General features: G+C 35.2%; 1 protein-coding gene across 6 annotated transcripts in view; it reads left to right on the plus strand.

Moving 5' to 3' along the window:
• Positions 1 to 21,515, plus strand: part of Als2 (alsin Rho guanine nucleotide exchange factor ALS2) — a 74,115-nt gene extending 52,600 nt beyond the window's left edge. For 5 of the 6 annotated variants that reach the window (XM_071618906.1, XM_071618907.1, XM_071618909.1 and 2 more), the window contains 13 exons: positions 1,038 to 1,149; positions 1,317 to 1,394; positions 6,451 to 6,584; positions 7,476 to 7,643; positions 11,494 to 11,611; positions 12,866 to 13,023; positions 15,197 to 15,319; positions 15,781 to 15,957; positions 17,210 to 17,255; positions 17,443 to 17,504; positions 17,674 to 17,823; positions 18,170 to 18,266; positions 20,160 to 21,515. In XM_071618906.1, coding sequence (XP_071475007.1) covers positions 1,038 to 1,149; positions 1,317 to 1,394; positions 6,451 to 6,584; positions 7,476 to 7,643; positions 11,494 to 11,611; positions 12,866 to 13,023; positions 15,197 to 15,319; positions 15,781 to 15,957; positions 17,210 to 17,255; positions 17,443 to 17,504; positions 17,674 to 17,823; positions 18,170 to 18,266; positions 20,160 to 20,198 — 1,462 coding nt within the window. In that variant the 3' untranslated portion in view covers positions 20,199 to 21,515. The remainder of the gene's footprint in view (positions 1 to 1,037; positions 1,150 to 1,316; positions 1,395 to 6,450; positions 6,585 to 7,475; positions 7,644 to 11,493; positions 11,612 to 12,865; positions 13,024 to 15,196; positions 15,320 to 15,780; positions 15,958 to 17,209; positions 17,256 to 17,442; positions 17,505 to 17,673; positions 17,824 to 18,169; positions 18,267 to 20,159) is intronic. The other variant, XM_027941967.2, reaches the window with a different exon arrangement.
• Positions 21,516 to 23,318: the final 1,803 nt, after the last annotated feature.

Here is a 23,318-nt window from a genome sequence, read left to right on the forward strand (position 1 = left end):
ATTATACAAAGAAAAACTTTTCTTTTTTAAAATTTAGTACCAGGATTGAACCCAGAGGTGCTTAACCACAAAGCCACCCCTGCCCCCAGCCCTTTTTATTTTTAGTTGGAGACAGGACCTCACTGAATTGCTGAGGCTAACTTTGAACTTGTGATCCTCTTGCCTCAGCTGCCTGAGTTTCTGGGATTACAGGTGTACACCACCACACCAAACTAGGGAAAAATTTCTAATGCAGTCAATAGAAAATAGGAATAAAAGGTAGGAGAGAACCAATGGATAATGCTTAGAGGTTAAAGAGAATAGTCTGGAGCTGGGCAAGGTTATGCACACCTGCAATTCCAGCAGCTCAGAAGGTTGAGGCAGGAGGAGGATCACAAATTCAAGGTCAGCCTCAACACTTTAGGGAGACCCGCAGCAACTTTGCAATACCCTGTCTCAAAAAATGTAAAAGGACTGAGGATAAAGCATCCATGAGTTCAATGCTCAGTACCTCCCTTACCCCAAAGAAAGGATAGAATGGTATCTAAACAACTTTCTTCTTAGGGCTTCCTGTTAAGTTGGAAACTTGTTATTGTGCCTACCTACCAGAAATCAAGCCTAATAAAATTCAGTTAACTAAACCTTGGGGAGGAATATAATCCTTTTGCCTCCATATTTGATTTGGCTTAATTTACTTTGGACTTACTGTATACTAATCCCACCCATGTTATTATTTGCCACAGCTTCCATAATGTGGGATTTTAAAAATTGCTGTTATTATAAGCTGTGTGATTAAAGGTATCCAGGAAATCTATAAAGTCTATACAGATCTGTATCAAGTAGGCCACAATATTAAATTCCTGAGAGAACATTACTTGGAATAAGATGTCTTTTGCTATCACATTGTCCCATGTTTGAGGGGTTAGGTAACCACTTTAACTAGAAAAATGGAACTGATACCAACCTAGAGGTGATGTTTGGAATCTCTTTTGTCTTAATTTTTAAAATCTGATTTATCCTTACTATTGGTGATTTTTTTTCCCCTTATTTCTATGCAGGGGAGAAAAGTACATGGGAATGTGGCAGGATGATGTGTGTCAAGGGAATGGTGTGGTTGTTACTCAGTTTGGATTGTACTATGAAGGCAACTTCCACCTTAATAAAATGATGGTGAGTGAAGTGTTCACACTGACTTTTAAATCATCTTTTTATTAGTATTCTACCTTCTTGGTGCTATTCTCCTGTCTTTAAGATTATATTAAGCTTTGGGCATGGCTGAACATACTCTCAGTACTCACCTTTTGTGTGTTATGATTTTGTTTCGTTTCTTCACATAGGGAAATGGGGTTTTACTTTCTGAAGATGATACTATCTACGAAGGAGAATTTTCTGATGACTGGACTCTTAGTGGAAAGGTTGGAACTTTTTTATTTGTCTCCCTAATACATTCTTTTGCCAATTTTTCTTGACTTTAAAGAAACTAATTTATATACCATAAGATTCACTGCTTTTAAGTGTACATAACACCTATTTGAAGAAAATAGTTATGTAGTCATCACCGCATCCTAGTTTTAGAACACGTCTGTCATCTGAAAAGATCCCTCCTGCCACTCACAGTCACTCCCTTTTCTACCCAGGACCAAGCAATGGAAGTGGACTTTATTATGCTGTAGATTTGCTTTTTCTGGACTTTTCTTATAAATGGAATCATGCATGTGGTTTCTTCTTTGTGTTTTTTGAAACTTACTATAGTATTTTTGACAGTTACCATAGAATTTCCAAATTGCGGCATGTGTTGTACTTTATTCCTTTTTATTGCTGAATGGTATTCCAAAATCACATATTATCCTTTTGCTAGTTTGATGGACACTGGGATATTTCTAACTCTAGACTGTTGCAAATAGTGCTACTATAAGCATTCAAATACAATTTCTTGTGTGTACATATTTGCAATTGCTGGGTTATATGGTAAATGATGTTTAACATATTAAGAAACTGCAAAAATGTTTTCCAAACCGGCTACACTATTTTATATTCCCACCAGCCAATGTATATTTGAGATCCTGGGTTCAATCCCAGTACTGTAAAAATAAATAAACAACAGATTTATAGTTTTTTAACTTCTTCCATTTAGGCCTGTGGTTTACTTTGTGGTAATTTTTGTGGGTGATATAAGTCTAAATTCCTCTTTTTGTTTGTGGATGGCTAATTGCCCAACACCTTTTCCTGCTGAATCTTCTTGATACCTTTGTTAGAATTAATTGATCGTAAAATTGTTTATTTCTGAACTCTCAATTATATTATACTGATTAATATGTCTCTTTTTGTGTTAATATTGCATTATCTTGATTACTACAGCTTTCCAGTAGGTTTAAAATTAAGAAGTGTAAATCATTCAATCTTGTTCTTTTTCAAGGTTTCTTTGGTTACTCTGGATCTTTTGTCTTTTTGTATAAATTTTAGGGTTGGCTTGTCAAACTCTGCAGTAAATCCTGTTGAGATTTTGATAGTGATCTGTTGAATCAGTTTTTGCTGATCAATTTTGGGGAGAATTGATATATTAATAATTTTTGAAATCTTTCAACCCATAAATGTTGAACATCTCACAGTTTACATAGGTTTTTAATTTCTCTCAGCAGTGTGTAGTTTTCAGCGTACATGTCTTGTGTTTCTGTGGCTAAATTTCTTCCTAGGTATAATGCTATTGTAAAGAGAATTGTTTTCTTAATTTTATTTTTAGATTATTCATTAATTTTATTTTTAGATTGTTCATTGCTATAATATAAAAATATAGTTGATATTGTATTTTGTTCTTATATCCTGAAACCTTGCTCATTTATTATTAGTTCTGGTGCTTGGTTTTGTAGACTTATTAGGATTTCTTGTATACAGAATCATGTCATCTACAAATAAAGACAGTTTGGGTTCTTCTTTTACACTGTCTTGAATCCCCAGTAAAACGTTGAATGGATGTGGTAAAGTGAACATCTTTTTTTTAAAATTAATTTTTAAAATTTATATATGACAGCAGAATGCATTATAATTCATATTACACATATAGAGCACAATTTTTCATATCTCTGATTGTGTACAAAGTATATTCACACCAATTTGTGTCTTCATATATGTACATTGGATAATAATATCCATCACATCCCACCACCATTTATAATCCCATCTTCCCTCCCTTCCCTTCCAAATCCTCTGCCCTATCTAGAGTTCATCTATTCATGCTTCCTCTCCCTATCCCACTATGAATCAGCCTCCTTATATCAGAGAAAACATTCGGCATTTGGTTTTTTGGGATTGGCTAACTTCACTTAGCATTATCTTCTCTAATTCCATCCATTTACCTGCAAATGCCATTGTTTTATTCTCTTTTGTTGCTGAGTAATATTTCATTTTGTATATATGCCACATTTTTTTTCCATTCATCTATTGAAGAGCATCTAGGTTGCTTCCACAGTTCAGCTATTGTGAATTATGCTGCTATAAACATTGATGTGGCTGTGTCCCTGTAGTATGCCGTTTTTAAGTCCTTTGGGTATAGACTGGGTCAAATGGTGGTTCCATTTCCAATTTTCTAAGAAATCTCCATACTGCTTTCCATATATTGGCTGCACCAATTTTCAGTCCCACCAGCAGTGCATGAGTATACCTTTTTCCCCACATCCTCACCAACACTTATTGTTGTTTGTATTCATAATAGCTGCCATTCTGACTGGAGTGAGATGAAATCTTAGAGTAGTTTTGATTTGCAATCAAGTGGAATTCATCCCAGGGATACAAGGTTGGTTCAACATACAGAAATCAATAAATGTAATTCATCACATCAATAGACTTCAAGAATCATATGATCATCTCCATAGATGCAGAAAAAGCATTTGATAAAAAACAGCACCCCTTCATGTTCAAAACACTTGAAAAATTAGGGATAACAAGAACATATCTCAACATCATAAAGGTTATCTATGCTTAGCCCCAGGCCAACATTATTCTAAGTGGAAAAAAATTTAAGGTATTCCCTCTAAAAACTGGAACAAGACAGGGATGCCCTCTTTCACCACTCCTACTTAACATAGTTCTTGAAACACTGGCCAGAGCAATTAAATGAAAGAAATTAAAGGTATACACATAGGAAAAGAAGAACTTACATTTGCACTATTTGCTGATAATATGATTCTATACCTAGAAGACCCAAAAAATTCCACCAGAAAACTTGTAGAACTAGTAAACGGATTCAGCAAAATAGCAGGATCAACACCCATAAATCAAAGGCATTTCTGTATATCAGTGATGAATCCTCAGAAAGGGAAACGAGGAAAACTACCCCATTTACAATAGCCTCAAAAAAATAAAGTAAAATACTTGGGAATCAACGAAAGAGGTGAAAGAGGTAATGAAAAGTACAGAACCCTAAAGAAAGAAATCAAAGAAGACCTTAGAAAATGGAAAGATCTACCTTGCTCTTGGATAGGCAGAATTAATATTATCAAAATGACCATACTACTAAAAGCACTATACTGATTTAATGCAATTCCAATCCCAATCCCAATGACATTCCTCATAGAAATAGAAAAAGCAGTCATGAAGAGTGAACATCTTTACATTGTTCCCTGTTTTAGGCAAAAAGCATTTTTGTTAAAGAAGGTTTTCTGCATCTATTGAGATGAACATATAGTTTTTGTCTGTTATTTTATCAGTATTATATTGGTTGCTTTTCTGATGTGAAACCAACTTTGCTTTTCTGGGGTAAATTATACTTGGTCGTGGGTATATAATCCTTTTATATATTGCTGGATTTTTTTAAAAAATAGGTTCTTGTTATGTTACCTAAGCTGATCTCAAATTCTTGGGCTCAAGTGGTTGTCTTGCCTTAGCCCCCTGAGTATTGGGACTGTAAAGCATAAGCCATTTCATATTTTATGGAGGATTTTTGCATCTATATTTCTGAAAGGTAATAGTTTGTAGTTTTCTTTTCTCATGTGCCCCCCAACCCATTCCATTTCCTGTCCCTCCAGAACTACACTAGTGATTGAACCCAGGGCCTCATGATACATTCTATTAGGCAAGCATTCTATTATACTCCCAGTCTCTTTGATACAAGTTGAGAAGTTTCTCTCTTGTTTCCTGAGTTCATGATGCCCTGGTATTATTTCTTCTTTTGAGTGTTTGGAAGAGTTCACCAGAAAAGTCACCTGGACCTGAGCATTACTTTATAAGAAGATTTTTATCTCTGTTTTTTTTTTTTTTTTTTTTCCTTTCTTATTTTAGGTCTATTTAGATATTCCATTTCTTCTTGATTGAGTTTTGGTCATCTGTGTCTTCCTAGGAATTTTTATTTTTCCTCTAAGTTATCTAATTTGTTGTCATAAAGTTGTTGTCTTAGTATTCTCTGTTTTAGTTCATTTGTGGTGCTTTGACAAAATACCATAGATTGAGAAGCTTATTTCCTGACAAATCTGGAGGCTGGGAAGTCCAAGATCAAGGCACCAGCATTGGTGCCTGGTGAGGGCCTTCCTGCTACACCCTTCATGGTAGAAGGTGCAGACACATGGTGGAAGGCAGAAGGGCAAAAGGTTGTAAACTACTTCCCTCTATCCCTTTTATAAGGCATTAATCTATTTGTGAGGTCAGAACCCTCATGACCTCTTCACTTTCCCAAAAGACCTCTATACCTCTTAATTCCACCCTAATGAGAATTAAGTTTCAACATGAATTTTGGAGGAGACACATACTAAAACCATAGCACCTTCTAACCTTTTACATTTCTGTAAAAATGCTAATAATATCCCTGTTTCATTCTTTATTTTATAAATTTATGTCTTCTCTTTTCCTAATTTGTCTAATTAAATATTTGTTAATGTTGTACCTTTTCGAAGAAAGAGTTTTTGGTTTCATTGATTTTTTTTTTTTTTTTTTGGTCTTCTGTTTCATTGATTTCTGCTCTAGTCTTTATTCCTTTCAGCTTCTTGCTTTGGCTTTTGTTTGTTCCCCTTGTTCTAGTTTTATAAGGTAGAATTTCATATTACTGATTTGAGATTTACTAATTTTCCTAGACAGGTATTAACAGCTGTAAATTTCCTCCTAAGCACTGCTTTAGCCTGATTCCATAAATTTTAATAGGGTTTAGATGTTCATACATCTAAAAATGTTTTCCAACTTTTCCTGTGGATTTTTTTTCTTTCACCCATGGGTTATTTTCCTACATTTTTTGGACTTGCATATATATGTGGTTTAAGCTTAAAAAATCCATAAACTTTTAATATTATATATATATATATATATATATATATATATATATATATATATATATTTGTTGTTGTTGTTGTTGTTTATCAAAGAATTGGAGACTGGTAAAATCAAATTAAAAAGAAAATTGTTAACAATTTAGTGGTTTGGGCTCTTAATTTTTAAAATTGAAAATAATCCCTCTAAGTCCACATTTTTTTCCCCTCTAACTTTACCTAGGGAACACTGACCATGCCAAATGGAGATTATATTGAAGGATACTTTAGTGGAGAATGGGGATCTGGGATAAAAATCACTGGAACCTACTTTAAACCTAGTCTGTATGAGAATGACAAAGACAAACCCAAAGTTTTGTGAGTAACTGATGTTAATTCTGGATTAATTATTGAATGTTTGAGTTGTTTTGCTTTCATCAAAGCTGGTTAATATTTTAAAAGAAAAATCAAGTTTTTAAAGTCATCATTGTAAAACCGTGAAACTCCAAAATTGTGAACTGACACTGTATAGATAGCTAAATCTATAGTCTTGGCTTAAATTTTAAGTCTTAGTAATAGATGTTTAAAATAAAAGTTACTAGGGATAAGGGTAATCCAACTGTTAATGTTGCAGGTGTCCAACTGACTAAAAGAACATTCTTAAATAAAATCCCTTCACAACTTTAATTTGAAAAGTAAAGATCAGCAGACAGATAGATATATGCCCACCCCATGTGGACTAGTACCATCTGCATATGAGTTAAAAAGTCAAAACCAAAATCTATTTTTTCTTCCAAGGTTTTGCCCTATGCCTTTCTTTTATTAGCTTTGCTTTTTATTTTTTGGTATTATCTCAGATTCTTTATTCCAATGGGAGCTGGATGTGTCTTCTGTACTATGCTTATTTTTAGGGTATTTTTTAAACCCTCTGTGTGATATATTTCATAATTCTCATCATTGACTATGCTAAGTTCAGGAAGCCCTTTTTTTTAACATGAATCAATGTTACAAAATAAATTCTGTGGAAATGTAGGAGGCAGACAAGTCAATTCTGATGTGGTTTAAGCTTAAAAAATCCATAAACTTTTAATATTTAATAAACATTAATTAGGTAAAAAGCATCCCTTCTAAATTTTCATTCAGTGTTTTTAAAGTAGAACTAAACAGTTTTAGTCACAGAACTGTTCTCAATTGTATATTAGAAAGTTTTTATTTTTCAGAATGATATTGTACAAAAGAAGTGATAATGGGTTGCTATGGATTTATTAGCAGGAAGCTAGGAAACCTGGCAGTGGCTGCTGACGAAAAGTGGAGAGCAGTATTTGATGAATGCTGGCATCAGCTGGGCTGTGAGAGCCCAGGCCAAGGGGATGTTTGGAAAGCCTGGGACAATATTGCTGTGGCCTTGACCACCAATCGGCGCCAGCACAGAGACAGGTGAGCACTTGCCTACCCAGCACAGGACATAGCATTAGGAAGATGTAACTTAGAACTAGTCAAGGCTCTGTACATTCAACTATAAACTACAATTTCATTTAAAAGTTAATCATGTATTCCTTCTGTGTAAGATGGATTAAAGCATACCTCCCTTATCTTCTATTAAACTCAAATAAAACCTGAACAGAATACTTGATAGCTATTTGAAAATTCTGAAAAGTAAATATCAACAATGAAGTGAAGAACTTCTAAATTCAAAGTGCCACCAAACCAGTGGTTAGTAGCAAGTTAGTACTGAGTTTTTGCCCCAGTGTTTCTCAGCTTGAACTCAATGCAACCTGAAACCTAAAGTAAGCAGACAGACAAGAGATCTAGAAAATGTCCTCTGCTTCTGACTCAAGGAGTGAGATAAGGACTCCTAAAACTCAGAACAGAGCTTGTGCACCTGGTTTTCTTCCCCTTCCTTTTCCCCAGTCTCTCCTGCTGTAGTCTCTAGCAGAGGTAACAATGGCAGTGGCTAGAGCAGCCATTAACAGGAAGCATAACTCCAAAGGAATGGAATCTTGTTCCTCTATTGATAGATTATCAGGTCCAGGAGGCAAGGTTAAATTCCATTTTGGGTGGACGGGGGACTCTGTTCTCCCATCATTCAGTCCTAGATATGGCACATTCATGGAAGTTGGCATTTTCTGGCTGGAGTACTTAAACAGGAAGTCCTGAGAACCTGAAAATGCCAGGGAGGTAAAGGAGAGAGAAAAGCTCTGGAAACAACCCCATAAAGTTGTTCATGAACTCCTGGGGTCCCCTCAGACCTGCATCCACATCTGTTTGGTTTTAATTAATTTATCAAAGACTTTGAGAACTGAGCTAATAGGTCAGTTCCAGACTGACTGTTAAATGCTACATTCACAGTTCAGACCTAAATAGGATTACAGAGGCTATTTTAGCCTACAAAAGACTAAAATGTTGGTTGTTTTAGAGATTCCCAAGATTATCTATACTTTCACTAATTCACAAGACTCAGAATATAATCACACTCACAAGTAAGATTAAGGCAACATGGGTACATAGCTCCATGAGAAGGGAAGAAAGAGGTAGAGTGTAGAGGATTCCACAGGTGAACTTCCCACGTTCTCCTTTCTGTGAGTGGTCACACCAAAGCACACACTTTTCCCAGCAGTAAAATGCAGTTACATATGTACAATGTTCCGGCCCAGGGAAGCACATTGGTACCCAATGTAACTGGTCACATTGGTACCCTACGCCTGGCACCTACCAAACTTCTACAGTCACAGACGGAAAGCAGATGTTCACCATAAATCACACTGTTAATACATCTGTGGACAGCATATACCCTTATCAGTTCAGAGAACTTTTAACAAGCTGAGTTCCTAGGCTCCAGCCAAGGGCCAGCCTTACAAACAAGTTATTCTAAAGATAACAATGCAGGCAAAAAGATAACTATTTTATTCATGTCAGTATTCTCCATAGGATATAAACAAGATCCAGAGTAAACATGAAAACCTCAATTCATTAGGGGAGACAGTCAACAGACACCAACAATGAAATGATGTAGATGTTAGAGTTGTCTGACAAGAACTTTATTTGCTTATTTATTTTTAATTTTTTATTGGTGCCTAAAAGAACTTTGAAGCAGCTGTTCTAAAAATTCTGAAGTGAACAATCACAGAATCCTTGAAATAAATATTAGAACTGAAAAAGTCAGCAAAGAAATTATAAAAAAACATAATTAAGAACCAAATAGAAGTTGCAGAGTTGAAAAATACAGTAACCAAAATCATTCGCCATATGGACTCAGAAGCAGAATAGAAATGGCAGCGTAAGAGCCAGTGAACTTGAAAACAGGTCAGTAGGAATTAGCCAGGCAGAACAACAGAGAAGAAAAACAGTGGGGGAAAAAAAGGATAAAGCCTTGAGATCTATGGGTCTAAATTTGTGTCCTGAGAATTCTAAAAGAAAGGGTTAAAGATTGTGGGGTTAACTATTTTTTAAAGAAACAATAGAAGAATTTCCCAAGTTTGGTGAAAAAATATGAATCCATAGATTCAATAAGCTAAGCAAACTCCATCCTGGAAAAATCTTTATATACAAAGGTGTCATATTTAGATTCAAAGAATAACGATCTTGAAAGCAACTAGAGAAAAGTGTTTTATCATACATAAGGAAACAGCAGCTCAAACGACTGCATGTTGATTCTTGTCAGAAAACTTGGAGGCCAGAAAGAAATGGCACAACTGTTTTGTGCTAAAAGGAAAGTTACAGATGAACTTTTAAATCTTTCTCCCTTTTCTTGTTTTTCTCCTGCATTTTTCCAACTGCCTTTTTTATTTCCTTATTTTTAAAATTTAGCTAACAACTCCCATAAGGATTGTTTAGCATTTGGACCTAAAGAATTTACTAATCCCTATAGCAAAACCCTTACTAAACTACTTGTGTAATTCTAAGTAGTTATTTGAGCTATTCCTTTATTGTTAGATTTATGCCAACTTTCATTTACATGTATCAGTTGCTTTCTAATACTCAGGAATTGAGGAAAGAAAATTCATCAAGTGTCCATTTATTCAGAATATAAATGTTTGTTCTGAGTAATCAAATATTGTGGTTTCCTAAAAATTACTTAATTCTCTAAATAAATTATCAATTTTCAAGTAACTGAGATACTGAGCTCAATATAATCACATAGAAATTCCAGAGGTTGAAAAAATTTTCAGGAAGTTTAAATATCTCACAATAAAGTCTAACAAGTAGACTTTATTCTAGCCTAGAGAGGTTAATCTAGCTTCTAATTCAGTACCCAAAAGGTATATACTGAGTCCCAAAAGGTATTCAATTCCATCTTTGATTGGGATTTAAAATAAACTATATTATCTTTTTTTCTTGCTGTTTTTCTGTGTATTTTATTTTTAAGAAATTAAATGTATGAAAGTCTTTTTTATAAAATATTTGGGATAAAGAGGTATTGATTATAATGTTTCATTAATGTAGTTCATGATTATTACCTTCTATTCTGTCGGTGGAAGAAATTAGAACTTCCAGAATTGACTATAATCATGGACTGGCCCTTGTGTGTGATGCAAATGATCAGTTTTCATTGTAGAGCTGTTGGTGTAGACCTTAGCCGATAGCCCTTCAGCTAACCTTGCTTAACTGCCAGTGGGTATTCCTGAGAATTGAGAATGAACGGACTTGTACATAAAGCCACATTGCAACCACAAAGATCTTATTTATCTTAAGTAATATAATAATGATTATGTGCTGTTTCCAATTTCCAATTGGTTGTATTATAACAATAGAGTGCCTTTGCCAAAAGTTTCTCTTGGTTTCTAGCATGTGATTTGTCATTAGCCTTTCCATCCAAAACATTCCTTTACCCATTAGGTGCTTCCCTTGCCAGCTGTTGGAATGCTCTCATCAGCTTGCCTCTTGAGCTCATTTTCATTTCTTTCTTTGCCCTTTGATTTATTTTCCTTTTCCCTCAGCTACTCCCCCGTTTTTATTCTATTTTCCTCTTATCAGTCTAAACAGGTCTATGATCAATTTTCTTTTCAAACTAATGTCACAGATTTCTCAACACCATGTTTTAGATTGGAGCAAAATCATTAATTTATTGTAGTTGGTATGAAGTAATCTTAAATGCCATTTGAATGAGTGCTATGTTAACAGGGTAACTAATGGCAGGTTGTTTACCATTTTTGAACTTATCTGGGCCCAATACTTTGCTTGATGTTCTACTTCATCCTTAGTTCATAACTATGTTTCGTGTGTACATTTACATTTATTTGCTTTCTTAATGTGAAATACATAATGGCTTTCCTTTCCCTTTTTACAGTCCAGAAATACTAAGTCGTTCACAAACTCAGACATTAGAAAGTTTGGAATTCATTCCACAGCATGTTGGTGCCTTCTCTGTGGAGAAATATGATGACATCAAGAAGTACTTAATAAAGGTAAACTGGAGTTTGAATTACATTGGTTTTGTGAATTAATAATGAAACTACAATAACATTATGCAAATGTTAACCTAATCCTGGTTTTACTTTCTGAGTATTTCTTTTGCAAATTCTCTTGAGTACTAAGATCACATTTCTACATGAAGATTATCCCATTATTAGGATAAGACTTTTTGAGTTTTGTAAGGTATTTGAGAGAGTTCTTGAAAACTTAAGACAAGAATTTAAAGTGGCTTTTTGTTACTAACATTAGCAAACTAGAGATCATATATAAAGCACAATGTCCTCACCCTCTAAAATACTCTTTAGTTCTTTCTCAACCCTGTAAGATCAGCTAGAGTTCAAAGTATGATAAGCATTAGTAGGGGGTGCAGGAAGGAAATACATATCAAAGATGTTAAAAGCATTCTTTGATTAAGAAGATTAGGAACTCTAATTTTTCTCTTCAACACATTTAGGTTTCACATATGAGTGAGAACATGTGGTATTTGTCTTTATTGGGGTGGAGGTACTAGGGATTTAATCCAGGGGTACTTAATCACTGAGTCATATCCCCAGCCCTCTTTTATTTTCTACATTGAGATAGGACCTCGATAAGTTGCTGAGGCTGGCTTTCAACTTGCAACCTTCCTCCTCAGCTTCTGAGTTGCTGGGATTATAGGCATGTGCCCCCAGCTGGCTTATTTCTCTAAATATTGTGATCTTCAAGTTCATTCATATTGCTACAATGACAGAATTTTGTACTTTTTTATGACTTAGTAGTTTTTTTCATTGTGGATGAGTAAGGGATGGTGTTCTGTTACACAGAGGGCAATTATGCTTAAAGGATTGTATCATATAGTTGCAAATAGCTGGAGAGAGGATTTGGAATGTTCTCATCACAAAGAAATGATAAATGTTGGAGATGATGGATAACCTCAGTATCCTCAGTTTATCAATATGCAGTGTGTAAACATACCCCGCAGTAGCATACTGTTCCCTATACAGGTGTGCAGTTAGTATCTATCATTTAAAAAAGAAGAGAGAGAAAAGATTAGAAACTTCAGCTCTGTATAATTTGGATAGACTTAATACTTTCAGAAAAGTTAAAGTATTTGAATTTTCCTGATCTATAAAATGACTCCTGACATTTTGAAAATTGTTTACTGTTTATGAAATTGCTTATTATTTACTCTTTATGAATTGCTTGTTATTGATTGATCTTGTTATTAATGTGTGTTGACTGACTTCCTTGGTTCTTTTCCTGCTCAGGCCTGTGACACTCCTCTGCACCCTCTGGGCAGGCTTGTGGAGACACTAGTTGCAGTATATAGAATGACATATGTGGGCGTGGGAGCCAACCGCCGATTATTGCAGGAGGCAGTAAAGGAGATTAAGTCCTATCTTAAGCGAATCTTCCAGCTGGTGAGGTAAAAGATCTGTTCATTGAAGTCTGAAAGTTAGAAAGTAGTAATATATATTAATGCCTGGGTATCTTCACCCTAAATCTAGATATTACAACTTTGTGAAGAATAATAAATGTTACCATTTATCGTGGAAATTATTCATCAAAAAAATGATTTTATGCCATAGGTCCTTAAATAGATTAAATAATGAGTTGGGCACAGTGGCACTGCTTGGAAAGCTCACAAGTTTAATAAAGCCAGCCTGGGCAACTTAGCAAGACCATGTCTCAAAATAAAATGAAAAGGGCTGAGAATATAGCCCAGTGGTAGAGTGCTTGCTTAACAAATGTAAAGTCCTGGGTTCAACCCCCAGTATGTCAAAAAAGATTTTTCAAAAAAAATTGTTTATTCTATAAACAATAAAAAAATATGAACCTTAGCCATTGTTACTTATTTCCTTTTATGTTTTCTTGCTTATTAAGTGTTTCAGAAGGTTAAAATAAATATTTGTCTGTTTCCAATTCTAGTTGGTATGAAATGTAGTTGTCTTCTTATTTGTATTTAAGTTCTAAGCATGCCTCTAAAACCTAACCACAAAATGGATGAGGTTTGACATAAATTTTTGTGCCTGATTATTATTAACATATATGATGCCTGTCCATTGACAACGGCATCATATATATTATTTTTTTCAACAAATAATCTATTGAGTATTTCTGTATGTTACCGACCATTCTCTGCTTTGAGGGAATTTATCAGTGAACATGGCAAAAAACAAACAAAAAAATCAAAACAAAACAAAAATAAACTGCTCTATGCAAATAAAAAAAATGGGATATCAGGGTGATTAGCACTTTAGAGAAAAATAAGGAAGGGAATGAGATGGCTAGAGATAAGATGCTGCTATGTTAATAGAAGGTCAGGGAAGCCTAACTAGTCAGGTAATATTTGAACAAGGTAAGGAAGTGTTTCAGGTTTTGAGGGAACAGTCTGTCCCACTTAAAAGATAACTGAGTTGGAACGGGTACAGTGGAATGTGCCTTATAATCCCATCAGCTGAGGTGGACAAGGCAGGAGAATCACAAGTTTGAAGCCAGGTTTGTCAGTTTAACAAGACCTTGTCTCAAAAAGTAGAAAGGGCTGGGGATGTAGCTCAGTGTAGAGCACCTCTGGATTGCTCCAGTAAACCACCCCCATCCCACTCTCCGCACCCATCTCCAAAATCTCTGAGCTGGAAGTGTTTCAGATGACATTAGGTAGATGTGAATAATGAAGATAAATTTCATGACATTTATTAATTTCCCAACTATAAAATTTGGGCAGAGGAAGAGGCAAGGTATAAAAGTCTACACAAATAGAGATTATCAGGTACTTTTGAAGGATGGAGATTTAAGTCTATAAAAATAAAGAGGACAATAAACTTATTTATGGTAGAGGCCACAGGCATACGAGAAGTTAGATAAATCTGGGGGAAAGTCTCCAGAAAACCTAGGGAAAAAAACAACCTCAATAATTTAGTCTCTTGGTCATTTGAAAATTAGCTTTCAGCATCTTCACTTTCAAATTTTACATTGAGTTTTCTACTACTTAAAACCATTTTTTTCCTTAATTTTGAACAGATAAGTAATATCCACTAGTATTTGCATGTACTCTAAGAATAATGATTTCTGGTCAGAGTTAGTACATAATAACCTCAAATAAGCTTTGCCAAAAGAAATACATACCTTGTATAGATCATAAATTTTCATTTCTTAGTAATTAAGCAGGATAAAAGCACAGCAAATAAAGGTTTTAAAATATTATTAACTAACTGCACTGTTTTGGTTCTAGAGATTTAATTCAGAGGTACTTTACCACTGAGCTACATCTGCAGCCATTTTCGTTTTTTATTTTGAGACAAAGCCTCATTAAGTTGCTGAGGGCCTCACTAAATTGCCGAGGCTGGCTTTGAACCTGTGATCCTCCTGCCTTGGCTTCCCTATACTGCTGGGATTACAGGTGTGCACCATTATGTCAGACACTAGCTGCACTCTGTTTTATTCTGTAGGAAGCATCAGTTAAGAACCTCAAAGAAATAAAATACTTACTTGATGATAGAGTTTGATTTTATAGGCCTTGAAATGGATTAATTAATGGAAATGTATTTTTACTCTTTGCAGCCACTCAGAGTACAGTTATATTTATTATTCTTTCTTAGGTTCTTATTTCCTGAACTTCCAGAAGAGGGCAGCACAATTCCTCTCTCTGCTCCTCTGCCGTCAGAAAGGAAGTCATTTTGCACAGGAAAGTCGGATTCCAGATCTGAATCACCAGAGCCAGGGTAAATGCAGTTGGGTGAGATGGTGAAGAAAGGGTGTGAGAGCTAGATGATCCTATCCAAAGATTCCTAGATCAGTTTCTTCATTTCTACAATGACGTAATTGGGTTAGGAGATCTCTAATAGAACTAAAGACCTTAGGGGAACCTAAGGTCTTTAGTTCTATTAGCAACCACAAATAATACTTACCAAGCAACCACAAATAATACTTACCAAGAATAATCCCAAAGAAAGCAGCCTCAAAGTATAAACATAGTGGATTTTCAGTTAGATTTTGAGTTATTGAATAGAATTCTTAATTGGACCAAGATGAAGCTCTGGAGCCATAGATGAGTTCCTTCTCTCAATTCTGTATGTAAAGAGGAGAGTAGCATTATAATTTCCTTAAAATTTTCCATTCATACTTTTGACTTTTAGAAACTGCAACTCTCTTTGATTCTATATTTGGTTCTAATATTGTGTAGTTACGTTGTAACAAGTTCTGGATTACTGCTTCCTGTGCTGCTCCCCCGCCTCTATCCACCTCTGTTCATGCTTTATGCTTTGGACAATGATCGCGAGGAAGACATTTACTGGGAATGTGTTCTGCGACTAAACAAGCAGCCAGATATTGCTCTCCTGGGTTTTCTTGGAGTACAGAGGTAAGGACAACAGTTATGAATAGAACCAAAAGGTTTTAATTGAAGCTCTATCATGTTTATCAGGAGTCTGGTACTTCAATATCTATTTTTACATATATATGACTTGTAGTTTATGTACTTATTTGTATATCTTATTTAGCAATATAGTGATATTTAATATTTCTTATTTCTGAGAGTATTTGGAGATGAGTATGAAACTGCTTATTATCAATGTGATTTTTATTATGTATATATAGGTTAAATATCAGTTATCTTGCTATTTTGTACTTCTTTAAAACAAAATACTTTTTTGGTACCAAGGATTGAACCCAAGGGTACTTCCCCATTGAGTCACATCCCCAGCTCCCCCCCACCCTTTTAAATATATTTTATTTAGAGACAGGTTCTCACTGAGTTGCTTAGGTACTCGCTAAATTACTGAGGCTAGCTTTGATCCTCCTGCCTCACCAGCCGGGATTACAGGTGTGCACCCTACACCTAGCTCAAAAACATTTTATATTCATATTCCTCAGAAATAAAAGTAAATTGTATTCAGTTTTTGGCATTCTTCCTTTTTTTCCCATCTGCAATTTGTAATTTAATATTCTGGATATACTTAAAGAAACTTCTGCTGGTCCTGGAGAATGCTAAATAATAATCATTGACTTTTTTCTCCTGTAGTGATAAAGCTGATCTCTTACCTGTTTCATGATTATGTATTGTGCTATCAAAAAAAGTGAATGAACTTTAATTGGACAGTTTTCAACATCCCCCCTCCCATAGTGCAATAACATAGTAATAAGTAAAAATTAGATGAAACTGAATGAAGGAAAGATTTTGGCCAGTACCTATTAGTGTACAGGGTTGTTGAAGTATAGAATTATAAATCCCGTAGAAATATAATAGAATTTTTTTTTTTTTGGTGCCAAGGTTGAACCCAGGGGCACTTAACCACTGAGCTACATCCCCAGATTATTTTTTATTTTGAGACAGTCTTTTAAATTGCTGAGGCTAGCCTTGAACTTTTAATCCTCCTGCCTTAGCCTCCCAAGCTGCTGGTATAAGAGGAGAAATGCTGGGATAAAAGGCATGTGCCACTATGCCCATCTCTTAGAAACTCTTAAATCACTTCTGGAATGTTTATTAAAGCTTAGCCAATTGGCAGAAGTTATTTTTAATGAGAACCAGGAAGCAAATATAGCTGTCAACTGTTTTTATGGGGATCTTTCTATCATAGTAACTATATATTAATAATTTATGGATTTCATTCTAGGAAATTTTGGCCAGTGACCTTGTCAATCCTTGGAGAGAGTAAAAAGGTATAGTAGAATTTAGTTTCCTCTGTAACTATATTTTTCTTTGCCATGAAGGATTCAAGATAGCAAAAAAAATTCCATTTTACTTGGATCCGTTACCCACCAGTGAGCTGCACTCTGCCATCAGCAGCACTTATTTTTGTTGAAAAAGACAACTCTCCTCTCTGACCCTTGTTAATTTATTTTGTAGGTTTTGCCAACCACAAAAGATGCTTGCTTTGCCTCAGCAGTAGAGTGTCTGCAGCAGATCAGGTAATAAGTCTGTGATTTATGGAGAAATCACACAAAGTAGTGGTTAGTTTATTAAGATATTATATTAAGATCTGGTCTTTGCTATATATCTACACACACACACACACACACACACACACATCTATCTTTGAGAGGATATATTTTTGTTTTGTTTTGTTTCCCACAACAGCACAACATTTACCCCATCAGACAAACTTAAGGTTATCCAGCAGACTTTTGAGGAGATCTCTCAGAGTGTCCTGGCATCGCTGCAGGAAGACTTTTTGTGGTCCATGGATGACTTGTTCCCTGTTTTCTTATATGTGGTGCTACGGGCCAGGTAGCTTATCTTTTCTGACTTTATTACTATTAAATCATTATTTAACGAGTCTGCTTTTTACTTTTGTTGAACTGATGCCAAGAATATGCTCTCTTACAAGGGGGAAAAACAATCCACTCTCTTAATCCATTCCACCATGACATTACCTTTTTTCCTTTTGTTATTGGGGTCCTGGGGGCTGAACACATGGCCTCATACTTCTAGGCAAGTGTTCTACCACTGAGCTATATCCCCAGCCTTGGTATTATCTTTTTATTGAATTGTTCTTTCTCTTCCTATCCTAGATTAAAAAGGAAGATAGACTTGTAAGCAGAAATAACTTAGCATCTTTTTCTCTTTGGGACAGGATTAGGAATTTAGGCTCTGAGGTACATCTCATTGAGGATCTGATGGACCCCTATCTTCAGCATGGGGAACAGGGCATAATGTTCACCACCTTGAAGGTGAGTGTAGGTATTAGTTAATAATAAAAAATGTCCTTCATGTACTATATTATAAACCTGTCATTAACTGTTTTCTTCTTTAGAGAAAATTTTTACTGCAAACATTAAATACCTTTAGAAAAGCACGTTATTGATATTTAAAAGCATGATAACATTTTGAAGAAAAGTAGGATTAGTCAGTTATTCTTCAAAATACTAAAGCAAATTATTCATTATCCAATGTTCTTTGTAAATTGAACATTTCAAGTGATCATAAATGCTTACATTTATATAAATAACTCTAGAAAAGAAGCAGAGAGGATTCTTAGTGTCCTAAAAAGTATCCAGCAGTATAGCTATGTAATGAAACTAAGGAAAGACACAGAGGCAACATGAAAATAATGAATTTGAATTCCATCTTTTTCTTTCACTTGTATTTACTATAACCAATAGGTTACATGAGGCTCTCTGATCTGAATACCCTCTAGGGATTTATTAGAAGTAATTTTCACTTCCCACCTTAAATTTTTTCTTGGAATTTCGTAGAATTACTCTAAAGTTTATCAGAAGAGCAATAGACAGAATATCTTCAAAAGAAGAGGGAGGAAAAATAGATTCACTCTGTCAGTTAATGGAATATCATGAAATTATAATAATTCAGATGAAATAGTATGTTGCTGTCATAGAAATAAATAATACCTAAGCAATAACCCCTGTATAGACAGCACTATAATAAAAATTTCTCATGAAAATAGAAGCATCAAAAATGGAAAAGGCAAATAAAAAAATGGAAAAGAGAGGAATTATTTAATAAATGATAAAGCTTATTAGCAGTTTGGGGGATGGGTAGACTAGCAAGTTATAGATGCTTTGGGGTTTAAACAGAAAGGAAGAGAGAAGAAAAACAGGTAAATTGAAATAAGAAAAAACAGAATTTAATGTCAGATTTCTGGCAACTTTTAAAATTTGTAGTTAAAATCATTAACATTTCTATTAAACAGACTGAAAAAGGGGGGAAACTAGGAGACACTGGCTGCAAATTGCTTGCATTATTAGTATTTGTTACATGAAGAGTGCCTCTAAACAGAGAACAAGAGACTAAATGAGTGAGTTTAGATGTGGAAAAATGCTCAAACTTGCTGAAAATCTAAGTACTGCTGATTAAATAAGATATCGTTTTGTGCTTGCTTAATTAGCATGTGTTAAAATTATGCCCAGTGCTGGTGGCTTTATAGTGAAATCATTTCCCACATTGACAGTGGGTAAATAGCTGTCATCCTTTGCTGTTATAATTACAATTGCTATAAATTGTTATTAACAGATATGTTGAATCTGACTGAGTAATCTTACTCCTGGGAATTTATCCTAAGGAGTTAAAAAAAGAAAAATGGTATATATTATCTGAATGTGGTGTTCTTTATAGTATGAATTATTCCCAGACCTAGGCACTTTCAGAAACATTGAGGGTGTTTCTTTAAAAATGGATTCCTGGGAATTCTGGCTCACTAGATTTGCAGTGATGCTTAATCTCTGTTTGTTAAATGTCCCAGGTGATTCTGATGACAGTTGTTCTAGCATACCTTTAAAAGATCAGTATATTCTGCTCAATCATAAGTGGTTCATTATGGTATTTCTACTTGATGAAGAATATTATACATCTTGTAAGAAGTTTTTTTGTTTGTTTTAGAATTAGAGGAAAAAATGCAGAATTTTATCTGTATTAATTACAACTAGACAAGAAATAGCCATTGTATGGGGGACTTGACAGGAACAGGGAAAAGTGTAAGCAACTGAATTTGTTGGGTCACTAGTTTTTAATGAGGGATTTTTCTTTCTTTAGTTACATATTTCATTGCTTTGTTTATGTAATTTCTTTAAAAGTAAATTTGAAAATTATTTTGAACTTTTTTCCAGGCATGTTACTACCAGATTCAGCGTGAGAAGCTTAACTAGGCTGCATAATAGCTTGAAAACTGGATTATCATCTACCAAGGGTCACAGCACCATCTGGAATCTTTGTAGTGGTGAAAAAGAATGGTGTTGAAAATTGAAAAGGACTGTTATTTTGGTTGTTATTTCAGAGCCTTACTAAAAATTAGAGCCCTGAGCTCAGGAAAAAAACAAAACAAAAAAGACTAGTTTAAAGGGAGGATGGAAAAGAAGGTAGAAATCAATCAGACCAGTGCTTGGCCTGTGTTAAGTCCCAGAAATTTCATGCATCTATTTGGAAAAAGAGGATATCCCTTCCTTCAGTGAAGGGTATGTCAGCCACGTGGATTTGTAAGGCAAGTTCCCAGCATCGCTTCTTGCATTAAAGAAGTTAATGATGAATATTTTTGAGTTTCTGGTTTGCCTGAATCCATCTGCAGTTACCCCAGATCTCTTTGCAAGGAGCAGATTGTACTAAAAACTGTAGTAGCCACACCATGCCTTTTTAGATCCCTTCCAATCATGTGTGTGTTATGCTTCTTTGCTTAGAGAGGGGAAGGAGGAATTTTTGAACTGCAGTTTTAACTTTTTCTAAGCTTTTCCACCAGGATATTCATGATGGGAGAGATTCTATGTAGTGACTACCACATCCTGACCCAAGACACAGAATGAATCTAAATAGGAGCCTTCTGCCTGCTGAGTGAAAGGAACATAGGAATTTTGGTTTTGGTTTCCTCAATATGCTGCAGGAAGTTGAGTACACTGGAATTGAAGCACCACTCAGCTGCTGTGGAACCCTTATTTGTCCATGTGTAAATGCTGTATTCCGAGGCCTGTGACTGGCAGCTTGAAGAGCTTCTGCATACAAGCTGTTGTTTTGGAGCAGGACTGAAGTTTGGGAAATACAGAAGCAAAGAACTGCATCGATCCCCAACCTAGTGTTGTGGTTCTTCCCTATACCTCACACTGAACCCAAGATGGAAAGAAAAAGAATATAAGCTTTGACTGTTTCCATCTCTAAAGTATTGTGGCACCTCATCAGTTTAGTGTTTTCTTTTTTAAAAAATGTCTTACTGTAAGTTTTTGGTTTACACTGTACCAGTAACACTAGTAGCTGTTTTGGATAACATAGGTGCTCTCCCTCATCTCATCTCCTACCCACTGCGGTGAACATATGGAGTGTCCTGATTTATGTGAAGTGACTCAGCTGATGTTAATTACTTTTGAAAAAAGATCATGGTTTCTGCTCTACTTTATAATCAAGACAAGTGTTTGTTAAAATACTGTTTTGGAATGTTGGCTTGTAACAGCGATTTTCATAATAAAAAACATTCATCTTTATGAGGTGGTTTTATGATTACAGAAGAAATGACACAGGGCAGCCTAAAAATTTAGAATAAACCCAGTATTTCCTCTGCCCATATTGTAATTTATGCCTTTTTGACCTCAGAGGAACTTTTAGGACTTTAGAGATCTCTCTCTTTAAACATAAACCAATAATTACAGCACCTTTGCTAGCAAAGAACAGATTAACTTTCTGATCCTAAAGATCCTAGGACAAGTCTTAAATCTAGTATTTCTTGGGGAAAAAATGGTGTATTTGATAGTTACCCTAAATAGATTCATGGAAAGGGTAAGGAATAAAAGTTTGGTGAGAAACATTAGGCATCAGGTAATGATTAGTTGTAATGTTTTCTCAAGGAGCCTTTCCATTTCGCCATGCCTTCTATTGGAATGTACACACTTGTAGTAGGAAAGGGACCAGTTCTTAAAGATTTGTCTATGTTAAACACTTTGCATTTCCACTGGGGATTGTTTTGTCTTTCTGAACAACCACACAAATGCCTCATTTGGCTGATAAAGACAAATTATTGAATATCTAGCTCATTAAGAGACAGGGATAATATGTGGAAATGGACAAAGGATGCTAGGCTATCTTAGTTCTAAGAAAAACATGTTACAATTCATCCTTTTACTTGGAGTCTTGAATGAAACTATCCAAATACTTTAGATTCTTCATTGTATATTTTATTTTCAGATTGCATGTTAAAAGAGACCTGAATTTCCAGTTCTTTTGGGGGAAGCCCTAAATAACCGGGCCAGTATCTATAAATAGAAATACCTAGCACTCACGCAACAGTTGATGGCGATCTTTCACTTGTACCAACAGTTGATGGCGATCTTTCACTTGCACCAATACTCACAGCACCTCTTGGCTGCAGGTATCTGTGATTTGCTCACTTTTCAACAAGGAGTGTATGATTTGCTCAATTCTGGAGCTGGTATCCCATCCTAAAACCCCTCCTGTAGTCCCAACGCATTTTCTGACTACAGCTGCCAGAGGTGTTTCCTAGCTGGGTTAGGCATTGGTAGTTCTCAAAAATAAAAAAGTTAGTTGAAAATGAAAACTGCATAAAAATTAAGTGCTTTTGATAAACCATTCTGTGCTCAAAACACAAATGTCTTAAGTTCCCAGCTTGTATTTCCCTCTGCAGTGGAGAGATGAAGAAAATTATGTGTTTAATTGGGATAACAGGGCTGGAAAACCTTTTAATAATTGCCATTTGCTCTTCACCCTTTCTCATGTTCTTTGTGTGATATCTTTGTCAAAGTGCTCTTTCCACTGACTATATCCTGTAATATAAATTTTCAAATACCAGAAATACAGTTGACCTCTATCTGTGGATAACATCGTGGAGTCGGCCATGGGTGGAAAATATTCATGAAAAAACATTGCATCTGTACTGAACATGTACAGACTTTGTTTTTCCTTGTCGTTATTTCCTAAACAATACAATATAATAACCTCATGGCATTTGTGTTGTGTTGGATACTGTAAGAAACCTAGCGATGATTTACAGTAGTGCATAGGTTATGTGCAAGTACTGTGCTGTCTTATAAAAGGAACTTGAGCATCTGCAAACTTGCATATCAGCAGGCAGCCCCGGAACCAATGCCCCCATGAATATTGCTGGGTTCCCTACTGTAGCTCCTATCTGAGAATCAAGCATGGGCTGGCTAATTGTTAAATTCAGAACAGAGTCTTGACAGAACAGACCAGAAGGAGCTGTTTTTGATGGTGCTCTCTCTTTATTACTGGCAGAAGAGTCCCATTGTTTTCCCACCAGAACATGAGAAAATAAG

Source organism: Marmota flaviventris, chromosome 11 (genome assembly GCF_047511675.1).
Source record: "Marmota flaviventris isolate mMarFla1 chromosome 11, mMarFla1.hap1, whole genome shotgun sequence".
Classification (NCBI taxonomy): Eukaryota; Metazoa; Chordata; class Mammalia; order Rodentia; family Sciuridae; genus Marmota; species Marmota flaviventris.